This window comes from Paroedura picta, chromosome 16 (assembly GCF_049243985.1).
Source record: "Paroedura picta isolate Pp20150507F chromosome 16, Ppicta_v3.0, whole genome shotgun sequence".
NCBI classification, from domain to species: Eukaryota; Metazoa; Chordata; class Lepidosauria; order Squamata; family Gekkonidae; genus Paroedura; species Paroedura picta.
The window spans coordinates 25,696,883-25,712,679 of record NC_135384.1 but is presented as its reverse complement, the minus strand read 5'-3'; the positions used below and the strand labels follow the sequence as shown (position 1 = coordinate 25,712,679).

Here is a 15,797-nt window from a genome sequence, read left to right as displayed (position 1 = left end):
GGTTAAAAGTGCAGACTTCTTAATCTGGTGAGCCAGGTTCGATTCTGCACTCCCCCCACATGCAGCCAGATTGGGTGACCTTGGGCTGGCCACAGCACTGATAAAGCTGTTCTGACCAAGTAGTGATATCAGGGCTCTCTCAGCCTCACCCACCTCACAGGGTGTCTGTTTTGGGGAGAGGAAAGGGAAGGTGAACATGAGCCGCTTTGAGACTTCTTCAGGGAGAGAAAATGGGCATATAAGAACCAACTCTTCTTCCTCTTCTTCCTTCTCCTCTTCCTCTTCCTCTTCCTCTTCTTCTTCTTCTACTACTATTACTACTACTACTACTACTACTACTACCACCTCACAGGGTGTCTGTTGTGGGGAGAGGAAGGGAAAAGTTTGTAAGCCACTTTGGAACTTCCTGGATAATGACAAGTGGGGTATAAAAAACTAGTTCTTTTCCTTCTTGCCGTTTTATGTCAGAATTCCGAAAGGGCCCGCAGGCTCGATCAAGTTGGGGACCCCCCACCCTAGTGTGCTCCTCAGGCGTGGCTCTGCAGCGGGGGGATGAAAGCCTTCCAAATTCAGGCTGGCATTAGGGTATCCGGAAAATCTCAGTCAGCAGAGCTGGCTTCTGAGACTGGGACATGTTACTCCTCTAGGAGATCTCACAAGCAAAGATGGAACTACCTATGCGGCCTGGTGTCGAGTTCTGCAGTCTCGTGGTACAGAAACCTAAATTCTTGAATTGTAAAATGAATGGCAGGCTGGGCAGAGTACATTGCCTGCGCCATGCACCCCTTTTCTCCTTTGAACCAGTTCTGCATAAATTGGGCATGTGTGTATTGATCGCTGTTCTTGACCAGCGGGCGGGGTTTTGTGCTGTAAGGGCTGGGAGCTGGATGCCTTGCTGTGCTGAACAGAAGGGCTCTAGGCACAGACTTTAGCTCTACAGCTTCAGGTTGGACTTGGTTGAGGTCTAGAAACACCATCAGCTGTCTGACCCGAGACACCCAAAACAACCACCTATCAATCGGTACAGATGCACTTGATGAGCCCCTCTCTTTAGAGAAGGAGGAGGCCCCTTTTGAGACAGTTGGTTTTAAATTGTTAATTTTAATCAATTAAATCAGGTTTTCCATCATGTCGTATCATCATATTGTGAGCCCCCCCAAGGGATGAGCGGCCTGTAAATAGGAAAATAAATACTTTCCCCCACGCCCATCTCATCTTCTTTTATTCCTCTGTATGCTGGATCCTTCCCAAAAGGGAGTTTTGGGCCAACCCACTTCATAATCAAGTTTTTACGCTGCAAAAATAAATAAAAGGGGGAAACAAAAGATGTCAGCATCTTTGAATTCCAGACTGTTAACTTTGTTGTACAGCTTGCCATATCTCAAGTGAACTGAGTCACGCTATTAAATAGTGAGTATATATATGTGTTTTTGGGGGTGGGGGTTGTTCCCTGCATAACTTGCTGCATAGCTGCTGCTTCCCTGATTAATTGCAAGCGATTAGCGCCAGTCTGTTGTACCAAACTGACTACTGGCATTTTATTAAACTATGAGCTTTGTGAGGCACTACCTCTTTCTGGGTGGCGACTTGCAAAAGTTCATATTTTAAGACACGTCAGTGGTCTTTAAGGTGCTCCTGGACTTTGGGTTTTTTTCTTCCTCCTTCATGGACCACAGTTTCTCTGGTTGAAGCCGTCGCTGTACTTCAGAGATTCCACGCCTCCTGTAAGCCCAACCATTTTCTCCCGTGTCCACCTGAGAGTAGAAACCCCCATTGGTCTCAGTCAAAATGGCAGACCTTGGAGAGAGAGATGTGAGTCCCTGGGCTCCTTCGCAACCTTTGCTTTGGCGACTTTGGGCAGAGCGTGGGCTGAAGTCCAAGGACGAAGCTCCCACCGTGATAGCTCCATCTTGCTAGCAGCCAGTTGGGACAGGAGCAAATGACTCGGCTGGCTCTTCAGACGGCCTTTCCACCCCCCCACAGCACATCCCTTTCCCTTTCAGATCCACGAAACCATCGAGTCCATCAACCAGCTGAAGACCCAGCGAGATTTCATGCTGAGTTTCAGCAACAGCCCCCAGGATTTCATCCAGGAGTGGATCAGATCTCAACAGAGGGACCTGAAGGTATTTACTAGTAGGAGTGGACTGGGAGGAGCCATGCTGGGAAGCATACAACGGAACCGTGGAGTTACCTGGAGGTTCTCCTCCCCTTGTCTAGCAGCCCTTCCATGGATGGGCTGAGGTACCCGTTGCCTCTCAGAACTGAGAATCCAAGGAGGGAGGCCTATGTGTGTTGTGAGTGGACCATCCAGCTCTGGTTTTGAAAACTCCAGTCAGATAGGAGATCTTCAGTGACTGGCACAGTTCGGTCAAGGGAATTAGAGACCCCTGGACATGTTTTCTTACACCGCAGTAAGATCATTGCTCCCCTTTTGCTTCGGTCTCCTGGAGCATCAGAGGAAGGGAAAATCAAAATGTACCTCTCAGGGGAAAACACCAACATCTCTAAGCAGGTAGTTAAATATTCTGCTGTGGTTTGCAAGTTACGTTAAACACACATTAGCTCTGGAAACGCGTTAGGGATTTTGGTAATGTAATTTTCTTTCCTGTTTGATACTGTTCCTGTTTGATACGACTTTAAATTCCCTATTTTTATGACTCCTTACTGGTTTACAATATTATTTTGTAATAATCATAGTGCTGCTTGGGGTTTTGACGTGTTTTTGTAACTGGCTTGGAGCCCTATATTAATAAATCTGAAATCTGGCACAGTTCTTTGTTCACATCCCACTGCAGATGTGCTCTGCGCTGCCCCTCCGTTCCCTCTTTGGCCACCCAAAAGTCTGTCAGCTCCTTAGCGTTTGGAGGCAGAATAAAATCTGCACAGCTAATCGATTTCCTTGCATTATTTTATTCTGGGCGCAGACTTTTGAATAAGGGCGAGAGAGGCAGGATGTGTCACACCCAGGCATGTTTGCGAGTGTCTGCCAGGCCTCTGGCGAACTGTGAGAAGATGCACATGACTGGCCTTGATTGGATCCAGCCATGATTTTGACTCTTCTCCTCGTCCTCAGCCACCCCTCCAGTTTCTCCTGTGCATCCTTGCAGCTGTCCCCGCCTGTGTCCGGGTTTGGGACACCGCCATCCGAGAAGTTTCACTTCCCCTGAGCATGTTCTGTTTCCCCCCCCCCCTTTTGCCTTAGATTATCACAGACGTGGTTGGGAACCCCGAAGAGGAGAGGCGCGCCGAGTTCTACCAGCAACCCTGGATGCAGGAGGCTGTTGGGAGGCACATCTTTGCCAAGGTTTGGAGAGCCTGACCTGACGCTGCCCTCATTCAAGATTTTCCCGGGGATTCCAGGTGGTGCGGCATCATTTCACCCTGACCGTTCCAGGGAGGGAGAGGAGAGTGTGAGAGAGTTCTGTTTCACGTGTGTTAGCCCAGAGTACAAACTGGGGCCACATCCAGCTACTACAGAAGGGGCACCTTAGATCTGGCTTCTTCCCTGTGGCCTGCCCCTCTCATCAGGTCACTTCGTATTGGTTCTTAGCAGCTGCTCTTAGCCACTCAGAGAACCCAAGGTCCATCTCATCCAGCCTCCTGTCTCACACAGAGGCCGGCCAGTTCATCTAGAGCAGGGGTAGTCAAACCTGTGGTCCTCCAGATGTTCATGGACTACCATTCCCATGAGCCCCCTGTCAGCGTTTGCTGGCAGGGGGCTCATGGGAATGGTAGTCCATGAACCTCTGGAGGACCACAGGTTGACTACCCCTGATCTAGAGGGTCAGCAACAGGGCATAGGGGCTGAGGCCTTCCCCTGATAAGGACAAGAAAAGCCCTGCTGGGTCAGGCTAGGGGCCCATTTTGTCCATCATTTGGTGACCGACCGGTTACTCTAGAGGGCAAATAGCAGGGCCTAGAGACTGAGGCTTTCCTCGGATGCTGCTTCCCGGCTCTGGGATTCTGAGGTTTAGTGCCTCTGAATGTGGAGGTTCCCCTCAGTCACCATGGCTTATAGCCATTGATAGACTTCTCCAGCATGAATGTATCTTATCCCCTTTTAAAGCTGTTTATTCCTGTGGCCATCAGCACTTCCGTTTGTCTGTCCTGAACCGACTGCCTGACAGCTTCGCTGAATGGCCTCGCGTTCTAGTATTTTGGGAGAAAAATTTCCTTTTGTCCTCTCTGTCCACTCCATACAGAATTTCATAAACCTCTATCGTGTCCCTCCTTAGACACTTTTTTCAAAGCTGAAAAGTCCCTGCCTTTCCTCCTAGGGAAGTGCTCAAGGCTGCTAAATACCCTTGGCTGCCCCCCCCCTGTGCTTTTTCCAGCTCTGCAAAGTCCCTTTTGAAATTTGGTGACTAGAACTGTGCACAGTATTCCCAATGAGGCCCTGCCATAGATAGAGGAGGAGGGTGGTTTTTATACCCTGCTTTTCGCTACCCGAAGGAGTCTCAGAGCGGTTCACAATTGCCTTGGCTTCTTCTCTCTACGGCAGGCACCCTGTGGGCTAGATCTATATGGGGACACCACAGTATCAGCCATTTTACTCTCACTCCCTAACCCAGAGCTTATTCCTCCCCGATGCTGCCCCAGGTCTGGACTTCGGTCCCAGGAGGTGGCACGGGTTCCAAAACTAGCCTCAAGAAAGCCTTCGGAAGGAGGGCATGCTCTGCTGGAGAACAATGGGTGGAGAACTACATTGAGGCTTCTGCCCGCCTAGCCCTCTAACTGCTCCGTCTCTTCCAGGTTCAGCAGCGCAGACAAGAACTGGAACAAGTGCTCGGGGTCCGCCTCACTTAGAGCTCCTGCCTCCGACTCTCCTGCACCTTTTGTGGTACTTTGAACTGGACAGACGCTTCCTGCTGGGGCTGGGAGGAGCTCTGCTAGCTGCCTGTTGCTCTTGGAGCAGTCTTTTTTTTTTTTGTTTTTAAGGGAGGTCAAAGAGTGGGTTACTCACTAACCTCCTTGAAATATGCAAGGCGGAACGGCTCTTTGCAGAAGGCGGCGAGCTCCCCTCACCAGACCCCCCCTCCTTCCCTCTGTGCTTTATCTCTGGGACGCCAGGAAATTTTGTTTTACCTTCTACCTCTTAGCTAAGCCTGGGCAGCCCCTTCTGCGACGCAGGCAAGGCGGCCGCTGGCGCTGCTCACTTTTAACCAAAGCTTTGTCCATTCCAAACGGCCAGCCCCGCTGGCTTTTTCGTCTTTGCACTATCTCTCTTTCGTGGGGGAGCAGGGTTTCTCTATAATTTTTTTTTGGGGGGGGGGGTGGCTTGTACAGAGGAAGATTTGTTAAATGTGCGGTGTTCTTTCCCCTCCAGTTTAAGACACCCGGTGTTGTGTGGGAAGGGGTTTTGCTCAGGCCTTCGCTCCTGTTTTTGACAATCAGTGGCCGGTAGTTGGCTCTCCAGGAGAGGAGAGGCGGTGTTAGAAGGCGGGGGACCAGTTTCGTTTTTTTCCCTTGCAGGCCCCGTTTAGCACTGTAGAAAACATTTCCTGGGCCGTCAGCCAAGAGGGGGAGAAAAGAGGCAACCTCTGCCTCTGCCTTCTTGGTCTTCTCAAGTGCCTTTGCCCCTCTTGCCCCAACCTCCTCACCCCCCTCAGCACTTAAATCGGGAAGATGCCCTTGGTGGGGGGGGGGGGTCCTCCTCTGGAGGTGTACAGCCGGCCAAGCGGGCACTGGCGTGTGTGCGTGCGGGTGGTGGTGGCGGTGGGGGGAATGTGCCAGTGACGAGTGAAGATGTTGTGATCCGTTTCCATGTTGAATAGTTTTCTAATAAAACACACATTCTCAAGCAGCGGCTCGTGCCGTGTCGGGTGAGTTTTTTGGGGTCCCGCGACGAGACAGCCGAGGATCCGTTCCAAAGTTCCAAGCCCGTGGAAACATCCATTTAACGTGACACTCTGCTGAACTGGAAGGATGCCTAGGAAAGCGTGAACTGCGTTCAGTTTGCTGCTAGGTGGTCTTGTGTCATAGCAGTGTGAGAGCCAGGCTCTGCTCCTGCCCCAGTGCCTAGGACAGGTGGCCGAACTGTGGCTCCCCACATGTCCATGCTGGCAGGGGCTCATGGGGATTGTAGTCCACGGACAGCTGGAGAGAGCCACAGTTCAGCCAATCCTGCCCTACGACATCATTCCCTAGTTCTCCGTCTCTCAGGGCAGCACAACAAAACAGCTTTATTAGCAACCCCAAATAATTCTCAGCGCTCGGAAAGGGGCTCTCCTGCGTACGGCTGCTAAGGTTAACTCGGCCTCTGCTTTCCGAACCAAAACAGCGCACAGCGCAGCTCATGCTGAGAACTAAAGGTGCCCGTGTTCAGACATGACCGTGTTCTCCCCCCCCCCCCCCTCCGTTCTCTTAAGACTCAGGACTGTTAACGCTCAACTTTTATTATCGGAAAAAGAACAAGAGGTAACAGGGAATGAACAGCGAAACATGCCCTCTCCCTCCCCACGCGTGAGAGAAAGAGCAGATGCCACCCAGATGAACTTTTACTTCCAGAGTTTCTTGATGGACATGTTCTTCTCGCTGTCCTTTTGCATCACCTGTGCAGGAAGAGAAAGGCTATCACTTAAACAGAAGAGGCCGAGAGAGAGCCTGGCCATCACAGGGCTACTTGAGCAATATGTGCTGCTTCACGGCATCCGAAAGCTGGTCTTTGCCACTTGATACGCTGTTGGCCTTAATGTTTTCGCAGAAGACTAAGCTACCCGTGGCTCCAGTAACGCCCCACCTCTTACCTACTGCTCCCAGCTAGATCAAGGCCAAATCTCCCACTCAAAGCAGTCGCCTGTCCTAGCAGCAGCAGGAAAGGCTGCCTCCCTTCAAATCTCCATGGAACCATAAAACAGGTGGGGTTGGGGGAGAGCACAGTGGGATAAGACCCTCTAGGTCAGGGGTCCCTGCCAAGCATTTTTGGGAAGTAGGTGGGGCCTGATTAAATATGCTTTGGGAACAGCGGCCACCACAGCAGAAAGGATTTGCACCGTGTTACCGAAGTTAAGCCGTGGCAGGTATTTTGTGGGTGGCCCTGCCATCTCGTTGCTGTGCCCAAAAGGTTGGGGATCCTTGCCCTAAGTCCCAGGTTTTCATTTTTCTTTTGTCTCTTCACTCCCAGGAATGCCGCCCCCCCCCAAATACAGAACCGTCTGTACCTTTGCAACGGCCATTTCAAAGTCTTCTTGCGTGACGTGTACCCTCCTCTCCCTCAGGGCGTACATTCCTGCCTCCGTGCACACTCCCTGTAACACACATCTGTAAGGAACCCACTCAAGCCGCCCCATAAACCCTCAAACAGGCTTCTGCTATGGAAGTCTGGACTACAGAAAGCTCTGCTCCTAGGGTGACGGGTTGACCATGATCATCAAATGCACCATTTGTGACAATGCAACAGCCTTTCTCAACTTTTTAAACATTGAGAATCCCTTGGAACATTCTTCAGACTTTGAGAAACCCCAGAAGTGACACAACTGTGCAGAATATGGTTGGGAAGCAGAGCTGTGGACACGCCCACCCGGGGGCCCCTCCCCTTCCCACCCCCTCCAGGCCCATCATTGGCCATTTGGGGAGGGAGGCAAGTTGACATGGCCATATATGATCATATCATCGATAAATATGTAACAAATTTTAAAATCTAGACAGAGATTAATTTCCACCCATTTGGGAAATCCTTCCAGGGCTGTCAAGAAACCCCAAGGTTTCATGAAAACCTGCCCCTAAGGCATAGTCAGGGGTAGAGTCCTGCTGCCCATGCTGGGCACACCCCTTTGGCCGCCTCACCTTGACCTCGGCACCCGAAGCCCCCGGCATCAGCTCTGCGATTTTCCGCAAATTGATCCCCCGGGTCAGGTTCATCTTGCGAGAGTGAATCTTCAAGATGTCCAGGCGGGCCTACGGGAGGGATGGAAGGGGGCTAATGAAGGGATGCTAAGAGGACAGCCGGAAAGGACCGGTGCCTCCCACCAGCTCTCCGTCACCTCTTCGTTTGGCGGGGGGAACTCGATTTTTCTGTCAATGCGGCCAGGGCGAAGCAGGGCGGAATCCAAGATGTCTATCCGGTTAGTGGCCATGATCACCTGCATGGAAAGAACATTACTTGAAGCGGCTAGAGATGATCGTTCTCCGCAAACACCCCCCTCCTCCAATCCATTGATCTTTTTTTTTTCTCATTCCCGGCATTATCCTCTTTCCACAAAAAGACTGTAAGTGTATCATCTCCCACCCACCCATCTTTTATACGGAGAAGAGTTAGATTCCGCACCTTTGATAAAAGTAAGCAAGCTAGGTAATTTTGTGGCATTCAAAACTGACGGAAGCGGGGCACACAGTTCCCGCTCCTCTCTCGACATACCTTGATGTTCTTGGTGGCCTCAAAACCGTCCAGCTGGTTCAGCAGTTCCAACATGGTGCGCTGCACTTCGCTGTCCCCGCCGGACCCGCCCTCCAAGCGGGAGGAGCCGATGGAATCGATCTCGTCCATGAAGATGATGGAAGGAGCATGCTCCCGGGCCATGACGAACAGCTCGCGCACCATCCGGGCACCTGTCACCGGGAAACGCCGAGAGCTGCAGTGAACGGAATGCCTCTGTCCCATTCCCCCCCTTGCTTGGATCCTGCTAGCCCTCCAAACTGCAGTTTAGAGCTGCGGTTCTAAAAGATTATGGTTCTCCACCTCCAGGTGAGACTTGGAGGTCTTCATGGAATTATAATTGGTCTCGAGGCTTTAGAGGTCCTTTCCCCTGGGGGAAAGTGACAACTCTGAAGGGTGCTATTGCATCCTGCTAAGCCAGGGATTCCCAACCAGCTTTGCCCTTCTGCCTCAATGGACTCGCCCACAAGCTAGGGGACCCAGCTGCTGCCGTTACTGCCCCCCCTCAGAGCATGAGAATTCTCTTGTGGTTTCTGCACCTGGGAGGAGGTGAAGCCTGCACGCCTACCCCTGCCTTAAATAATTTTCCATCTCTCCCTCAGTCCTCCTCTGGGTCTCCCTGTTATTGTGAGTGGTGATGTCACTTCCGGGGGTGTGGCAGGGAGGCATGGCCAGTTGACATCCCTTCCGGGGCTCCTCCAGAGTCAAAAGTTTGAGAAAGTCTGCACTAAGTTTTCTGTCCTCCCAAACGTCACTCCCAAATCGCTAGGGATTTCCCAAACAAGAGCTTTTTGAAGCTGTCTGCTCCCTTCCAAGGCAGCCAAGGGAACGCTTAGGGGAACAATTCGCTTTTCGAGGGCCGTCGCCATCTGTCTTGCAGGCTCACCCTCTCCGATGAATTTCTGCACAAGCTCAGAGCCGGAGACGCGGATGAAGGTGCAGTCGGTGTGATGCGCCACTGCCCGGGCCAACAAAGTCTTTCCGGTACCAGGGGGTCCGTACAGCAACACACCCTGTAAACAACAGCAGGTAAAGGTTGTTAAAGAGAGGCAGGGAGTTAGAGAGGGGGGCTTCCTTGCAACCTCCAGTGAGATGGCTGCTCATGATTTTCCCATGACAACGTTCCACTCCTACCCCTCCTAAAGCTAGTCTCATCCAGGGTTCTAGCACTGTTTGGCTTATGGTGGGCGAGAAGGAAGGACAGACGTCTCGAATCACGCCCTGTGCGGAATCCACGCTCCTGCTTGCCTTGGGCTGAGCAATCCCCAGAGCCTCAAAAAGTTCCGGATGTTTGACGGGCAGCTCAATCACTTCTTTGATCTCTTTGATCTGCTTGTCGAGGCCCCCGATCATCTCGTAGGTCGAGTCGGGCACCTTCTCCACCATCATCAGAGAGACCAGGGGGTCCACCTTGTTGGGCAGGATCTTGTGAAGGGTGTAGCTGTCATTCCTCAGGGCAACACGGCAGTTGGGGGTCACCTGGAGGGCAAAGAATGGGGGCGAAAGATAAACCCCGCTGCTGACAATAAAGCACGCCCGTCCAACCAAGCACCGCTCCCCCCCCCAACCAACTTCTCTACCCAAATGTAAAATATTGAACAATGCCCTCCCTGACACGAGAAGACTGGAACCAGCCTGTGACACTCACGTCATTGATGTCTATGTTTTTATCCACGTCGACCACAAACTTGCCTTCTGGGTGGACCTTGAAGGAAAGGAAGGAAGGCCAGTGATCAGTGTGAGAAACGAACACTCACATCCTCAACACCACGTGGGTTCAGTGCGAGGAACTGGAGAAGCATACCTCACCATCCCTTCATTTCATTTGGCTCTCAGCTTACATACATTTCTAGTTTATGTTATAAGAGGCCTGCTACTACAAGCCATGGTGACTGAAAGGAGCCTCTCTTTCGGCCTGAATACCACTGCAGAAAGGCAGCATCAGCAGAAAGACTTTGGCCTCCAGGTCCTTTCGCTGGGCCCTTCGAGGAAGATCTTTGGCTGCTGAACAAAACCGAATTCTGAATTAGATCAGCCACTGATCCGACCCTTTTTTTATGTTCTGTTCTGATGATGATGTTTGGAAGAAGGGTCCGTGGCAGAGTCTGGATGATAGAATGCCCTCCCCTTGGCAGCCTGCCTTGCACCAAATTGATTAGTCCTCAGGAGCTGAGCATGTGATTATTTCCTGAGCTTTTTTCCCTGGCTGATATTGATCTGTTCTTCATAGAATGCATTGGTTATTAATCTGATGTTGATCTTTTCTTCATATAGTGCGTTCGTTATTAATCTGATATTGACCTGTTCTTCATATAATGCGTTTGTTATTAATTTGATATTGATCTTTTCTCCCCATAATATGTCGGTCACGGTCTGCTTTTAAATTGCTGCTTACTAAGTCTTTTATTGCTTTGTTTAGATTAGATTTTTTAATTTTATTTTAAAACGCCTTGGGAGAGCACAGCCTATGAGCATCCTAAGAAATAAACAAATAAGAAATGTCGGAGAAATACTGCCGGGATTTTAGGAGTTTTATTTATTTGAAATTTGTTAAGCTGTCCTCTCTGTCGGAGCGGACTCTGGGTGGTAAACGACATGGACTCGGTAATACAATTTAAATCACAGTTAAAACCATTCTGAAATTTCACCCGAGAGTATGGAAGCCAGAATTCTGGGTGGGGTGCAATACAGCAGGGAGGATGATCTGATGTTAATATGGATGCTTACTACTTAATATGGAGGGATGTTAGCCATAATTATTAATGACCTACAGGCAGTGCCGTGTTTTGAACATTCACAAGCCCTGATAAGGGTTCTGAATCTCGGCCTACGCTCCTCCATCTCTTTCAAAGATCTCCTTTTGCCAAGCGGGAGAACACAAGCATTGGATGCAGGTAGGTAACCAGAGGAAGACCTTACCTTGACTAGTACTTTCTTCTTATCCATAGCCCTCACCACCTCGCCCACGTAGGAACCTTGTTCCTGCAGCAGCTGTAGCTCTTCACGCAGCAGGCGAACTAGGCAAGGGAGGAAAAGGCAGGCGTGTCAAGATCCTGTTATTCATATGTTCTTGCCAGCTTGTTTTGCTGTTCTGAATCCTGCGTTGAGCAGGGGGTTGGACTAGATGGCCTGTATGGCCCCTTCCAACTCTATGATTCTATGAACAATGTATGATTGGGAATTTGAGAGTTTTAGTTCTAGTTTCAGGCTCTAGGAGCCTTTAATTGGCATAAAACATATGTAACCACAGCTCAAAATATACAGTTAGATTATAAAATAGGCCATGGCATTAAATAACAAAACAAGCCACAAAAAAGCCATGTATGCTGCTGGCAGGGGCTCATGGGAATTGTTGTCCATGGACATCTGGAGAGACACAGTTTGGCCACTCCTGACTCTTGCCCTTTTCTACTGCTCCATACTCAGAAGCAGGAAGCCTAGTACTAGGAAGCAACATGTACTTATAACTTAATCTTTCATTCTGCCCTGTCTCAACAGACTAAAGCCTTGACTATTATGAGACGTTCCGTGGCCCACAGGAACAAGTGAGTGGCGTCTGTACGAAACAAGACGCTGGACTACACGGACCAGCAGGGCTTATCATATATGTTCTTCCCCTCCCACGGTTACACCTCAAAGACTTGCTCAGTTTGTGGGGCATTTAGGCACACCAAAGCACAGCCCACCTTTGCTTCCTGCCACCCATCCACACGGGCAGAGTGGAAGAGCACAGAGCTATCTCAATGCTTACCCTTCGCATTCAGTTCATTCCGCTGGGCCTGCAGCCTCCGGAGGTTCTGGCTCTTCTCATTGACTATCAGCTTGGAAGAGGAAAGCAGAGAAATGACGCTTCATCCCACAACTGCAGGGCTACCTAATGGCCACAGGGAAGTGGTACCTGTTCCCTTCAAGGAAAAGCATCCCAGCAAAGAAGGGCGGCAGCCACCAGCCAGGAAAAGAGCTGCTCCAGCCAGACTGCTTCATCCCTTCCCACTGAAAATAACCCTGTTGTCATAAGAGCCCTGATGGATCAGACCAAAAGTCTACCTCAGGCTTTCTCAGCCAGGGTTTTATAAATCCCTTGGGGGTTTGCAATGGCCTCAGAACAGTTTCACCAATTGGGTGAGAGTTAATTATATATATATCACGATATGATGATATATGGCAGGCTTTCTCAATCAGGGTTTCATGAAACTCTTGGATTACTTGAAGGCCCTGGGAGGGCTTCCTGAATGGGTGGGAGTTAATTATTTTTTAAATATATATTTTAAAATTGGTTAAACATGTATTGGGTGATATGACCGTATGTGGTCATGCCAACCCAACCTCCCCTCCCAAAATGGTCAGTGATGGGCCTGGATGAGCTAGGAAGGGGAGGGATCTCAGGTGGGTTGTCATGGACTCAACTATTTTGTTCCTAAGGGTCTGCTTTCTGTGGGTCATGACCATGGCAACCCTGCTCCATCACACTCCAAACAAGTAGGCCCATCTTACCTGCAACTCCTCAATCTTGGACAGGTAATACTGGCGCAGTCCAGTCCCACCCTTGCCCTCATCCAGCTCCATCTGTCCGGGAGAGTCAGAGAAACAAGTCTGTTCAGCTCAAACAGGGCAAGAGTCAAGCCCTCCTTTTCAGTTTTCTCCCATCATATGTGTTCTCTTTTTATGACAAATGATCTCGTAGAATCTTTAAAACTTACACTGCAGCAGTACGCAGAGTTACCTAAGGCTAACCATTATTGTGGAATAAAACCTCTTAGAGGAAGCTCCCCCAAAGTGAATGTTCAGACTGCTATAGGACTCTGTTCCTCCTGTAACAACTACCTGTCTACAACTGGTCACCTACAGTTACAGCATCCTACCTTTCTCGAGCCCAAGGAAGAGAGACTTTCTCCTTTCCTGCCCTGTCTCCAAGGCAGTACTGAAATGGAAAGAGTTATTCCTGTACTTCCCGCCCCCCCCCCCATCTCTGTTCTCTCTGGTGACTAGCAGTATATCATGATGGTTTGAGTGTCAGATTCAAATTAAAGGAAAAGAGGTTCCACTTAAATATTAGAAAGAATTTTCTGACGGGGAGGGTTGTTCATAGATAGAATATGCTCCTTCGGAGGGTGGTAGAGTCTCCTTTGCCAGAATTTTTTAGGAGCACCTGTCAGGAGTGTGTGATTTTTAAGTCCCCAAGAAAGTGGGGGCTGGACCAGATGGCTCTCTGTGATTCTGATTCGGATCTAGAACCACGTTGAAAGCCTCACTCTGCTAAGGAAGTTTGCTGGGTGAACACACTTTCAGCCTACAAGCGCCTACATGGTCTTTCCCCTTCTTCTAAGACTGTGGTCCACGGTATGTTTTAATGACATCAGGAGCCCCTAATATTACAACACTGAATTGATGTGTTAATGTTTTGCCCATAAGATTTATCGCAGAGTCAACTTCCTGCAAAAAACTTTCTGATGGGACACAAGCTTGGCATGGTTTGGATTAGTTATTTATAGTTTGTCATGCTTGTGTTTTGAAATGTCCTCGTAAACTGATTATGAACATTAGATGCAGATCTTACCAGAAGTCTCAATTCTGTATTGCAAAGGCATTCATATTCAGAAGGCTGCTAGTGTGGAAATGAGCACTCTCCCATTCAGAAGCATCTGAATTTATTTACTTATGTGGGCATGATACGAAGATGTTGGCTTTATTTACTTATTATTGTTTAAGACGCATGCATCTTTAACTAGTAAGTTCAGTTGCCCTTTCGTATCTTACTCTTACAGCACAGATTCCTGCCTTGCCTTTTCTAATGGGTCGCTTTACAGAGAGTTTCACCATTGGTCTATCATGGTTAGCGCCCTGTTTCCTCTGATTGCAAGTAGTTCTCCAGGATCTCCATTCAAAGTTTTTCCACTAGGTCTGCCAATCTACTGCTGCGGCCTGGAGATCTGGAACTACAACTCATCTCCAGACAACAGGGATCAATCGGACTTTTAGGATCATAGAGCTGGAAGGGACCATACAAGCAACCTAGTCCCAACCCCCTGCTCAATGCAGGATCACAGAATCATAGGGTTGGAAGGGGCCATACAAGCCATCTAGTCCTAACCCTGCTCAATGTAGGATCAGCCTAAACAGCATCCATGAGAAGAATCTGTGCAGCCACTGCTTGAAGACGGACAGTGAGGGGGAGCTCCCCACCTCCTTAGGCAGCCCATTCCACTGCTGACCCGCTCTGACTGCTTAAAATGTTTTCCTGCTATCTAGCCCAATATCATCCTCCGTGCAGCTTAAAGCCATCCCTGCGGGTCCTCTCCTTTGCTGCTAGCAAAAAGCCCCCCCCCCCGCCCTCCTCCTGATGACAACCTTTCAAAGAGTTCAAGAGAGCCATCCTGTCCCCTCTCCCCCTGGCTGGCCATTCCCAAGTCCCTCAGCCCTTCCTCCTAGGCCTTGGTCCCCGGGTCATCCTCGTCACTCTCCTCTGCACCCCTTTAAGGCATCCCCCCCTGCTGCAACCCTGACCCCCAAACTCCCCAGGAATGTACAGGCTGGAGTTGGCAACTCTCTCTCTCTCTCTCTCTCTCTCGCATAGCAGGCTCCCCTTCCAAGGAAGCCTTTTAAGCAAAGGCTCCATTCAGGGCGCCCCCCTCCCCTTCTGCCCCCCGCCCCGACCGGGGGGGTCCCCGAGTGACTCAGCAAGACGAGCCCACTCCTTACCTGCTCCAGCGCCTCGGTCGCCATTTTGTCTCGCACCGGTCTAGCCGGTGCGCATGCTCCGCCCTGGAACCGGAAGCAGCGGGCGTTTCCGTTTCACTCCTTGCCCTTAGCCAAGATGGCCGCCGTAGCTTCCCGGGGAAGGCGTCTGCTACGGAGCCGTGATCGAGATCGGGTTGTGGTTTCAAAGAGGGCGTTGTCAACGCCCCGGTGCAGCCGGGAGAACCCCCTCTAGCCTTTGATCTCAGGGCCTTGGGCGAAAAAGGGCTGCATTGGAAGGTGGATTTCGTGGTAAGGTGTGTCTTATGACAGCAGCAACAGCAAGAAGCACAATCTCCTGGACTGGACTGAATCCTGAGCTGACCAGCCTTTGGGGGCTTAGGCTAAAATCGCTCTGTATTAGATCTGAATTATTAGGCAAGGGCTGTGCCTCCTGATGCTCTTCTGAATGATGTTATCTCCTTTCCTGTGTTCTGTGTAAACCGCCCTGAGCCGCAAGGGGAGGGCGGTAGAGAAATGTCAGAAATGAATATAAGAAATAAATAGATAAAATGTTTTTGTGGCCTGCCCTTCCCCGTTGGGCTGTACACCGCGCAGGTCCCTTCCTGCCCTACCAAACCCCATCCTCCCCAGGGTCAACTGCCATGTTTCCAGGAATTTCCCAGCTGAGAGTCGGCAACCTTACGGGGGAGACAGCTATGGGGTTGCCAGATGACCTCTCTCT

The 15,797-nt window shown here is 50.3% G+C and overlaps 2 protein-coding genes across 4 annotated transcripts in view; one reads left to right on the top strand and one right to left on the bottom strand.

The window, feature by feature from the left end:
* Positions 1-5,806, top strand: part of SMARCD2 (SWI/SNF related BAF chromatin remodeling complex subunit D2) — a 32,804-nt gene extending 26,998 nt beyond the window's left edge. Inside the window, exons 11-14 of one of the 3 annotated variants that reach the window (XM_077313581.1) lie at positions 648-710; positions 2,004-2,126; positions 3,206-3,366; positions 4,756-5,806. In XM_077313581.1, the coding sequence (XP_077169696.1) occupies positions 648-710; positions 2,004-2,126; positions 3,206-3,322 (303 nt within the window). In that variant the 3' untranslated portion in view covers positions 3,323-3,366; positions 4,756-5,806. The remainder of the gene's footprint in view (positions 1-647; positions 711-2,003; positions 2,127-3,205; positions 3,367-4,755) is intronic. The other 2 variants (XM_077313580.1, XM_077313582.1) reach the window with 2 other exon arrangements.
* A 576-nt stretch (positions 5,807-6,382) lies between these two features.
* On the bottom strand, positions 6,383-15,162 carry PSMC5 (proteasome 26S subunit, ATPase 5). The gene is made up of 12 exons (XM_077314365.1): positions 15,077-15,162; positions 12,872-12,943; positions 12,129-12,198; positions 11,297-11,394; positions 10,026-10,082; positions 9,626-9,856; positions 9,264-9,390; positions 8,360-8,550; positions 7,986-8,084; positions 7,789-7,899; positions 7,164-7,250; positions 6,383-6,554 (listed from the first exon to the last, which is right to left on the bottom strand). Exons 1-12 carry the CDS (start codon positions 15,098-15,100, stop codon positions 6,501-6,503), a joined length of 1,221 nt encoding a protein of 406 aa, XP_077170480.1. The 5' UTR covers positions 15,101-15,162; the 3' UTR covers positions 6,383-6,500.
* Positions 15,163-15,797: the final 635 nt, after the last annotated feature.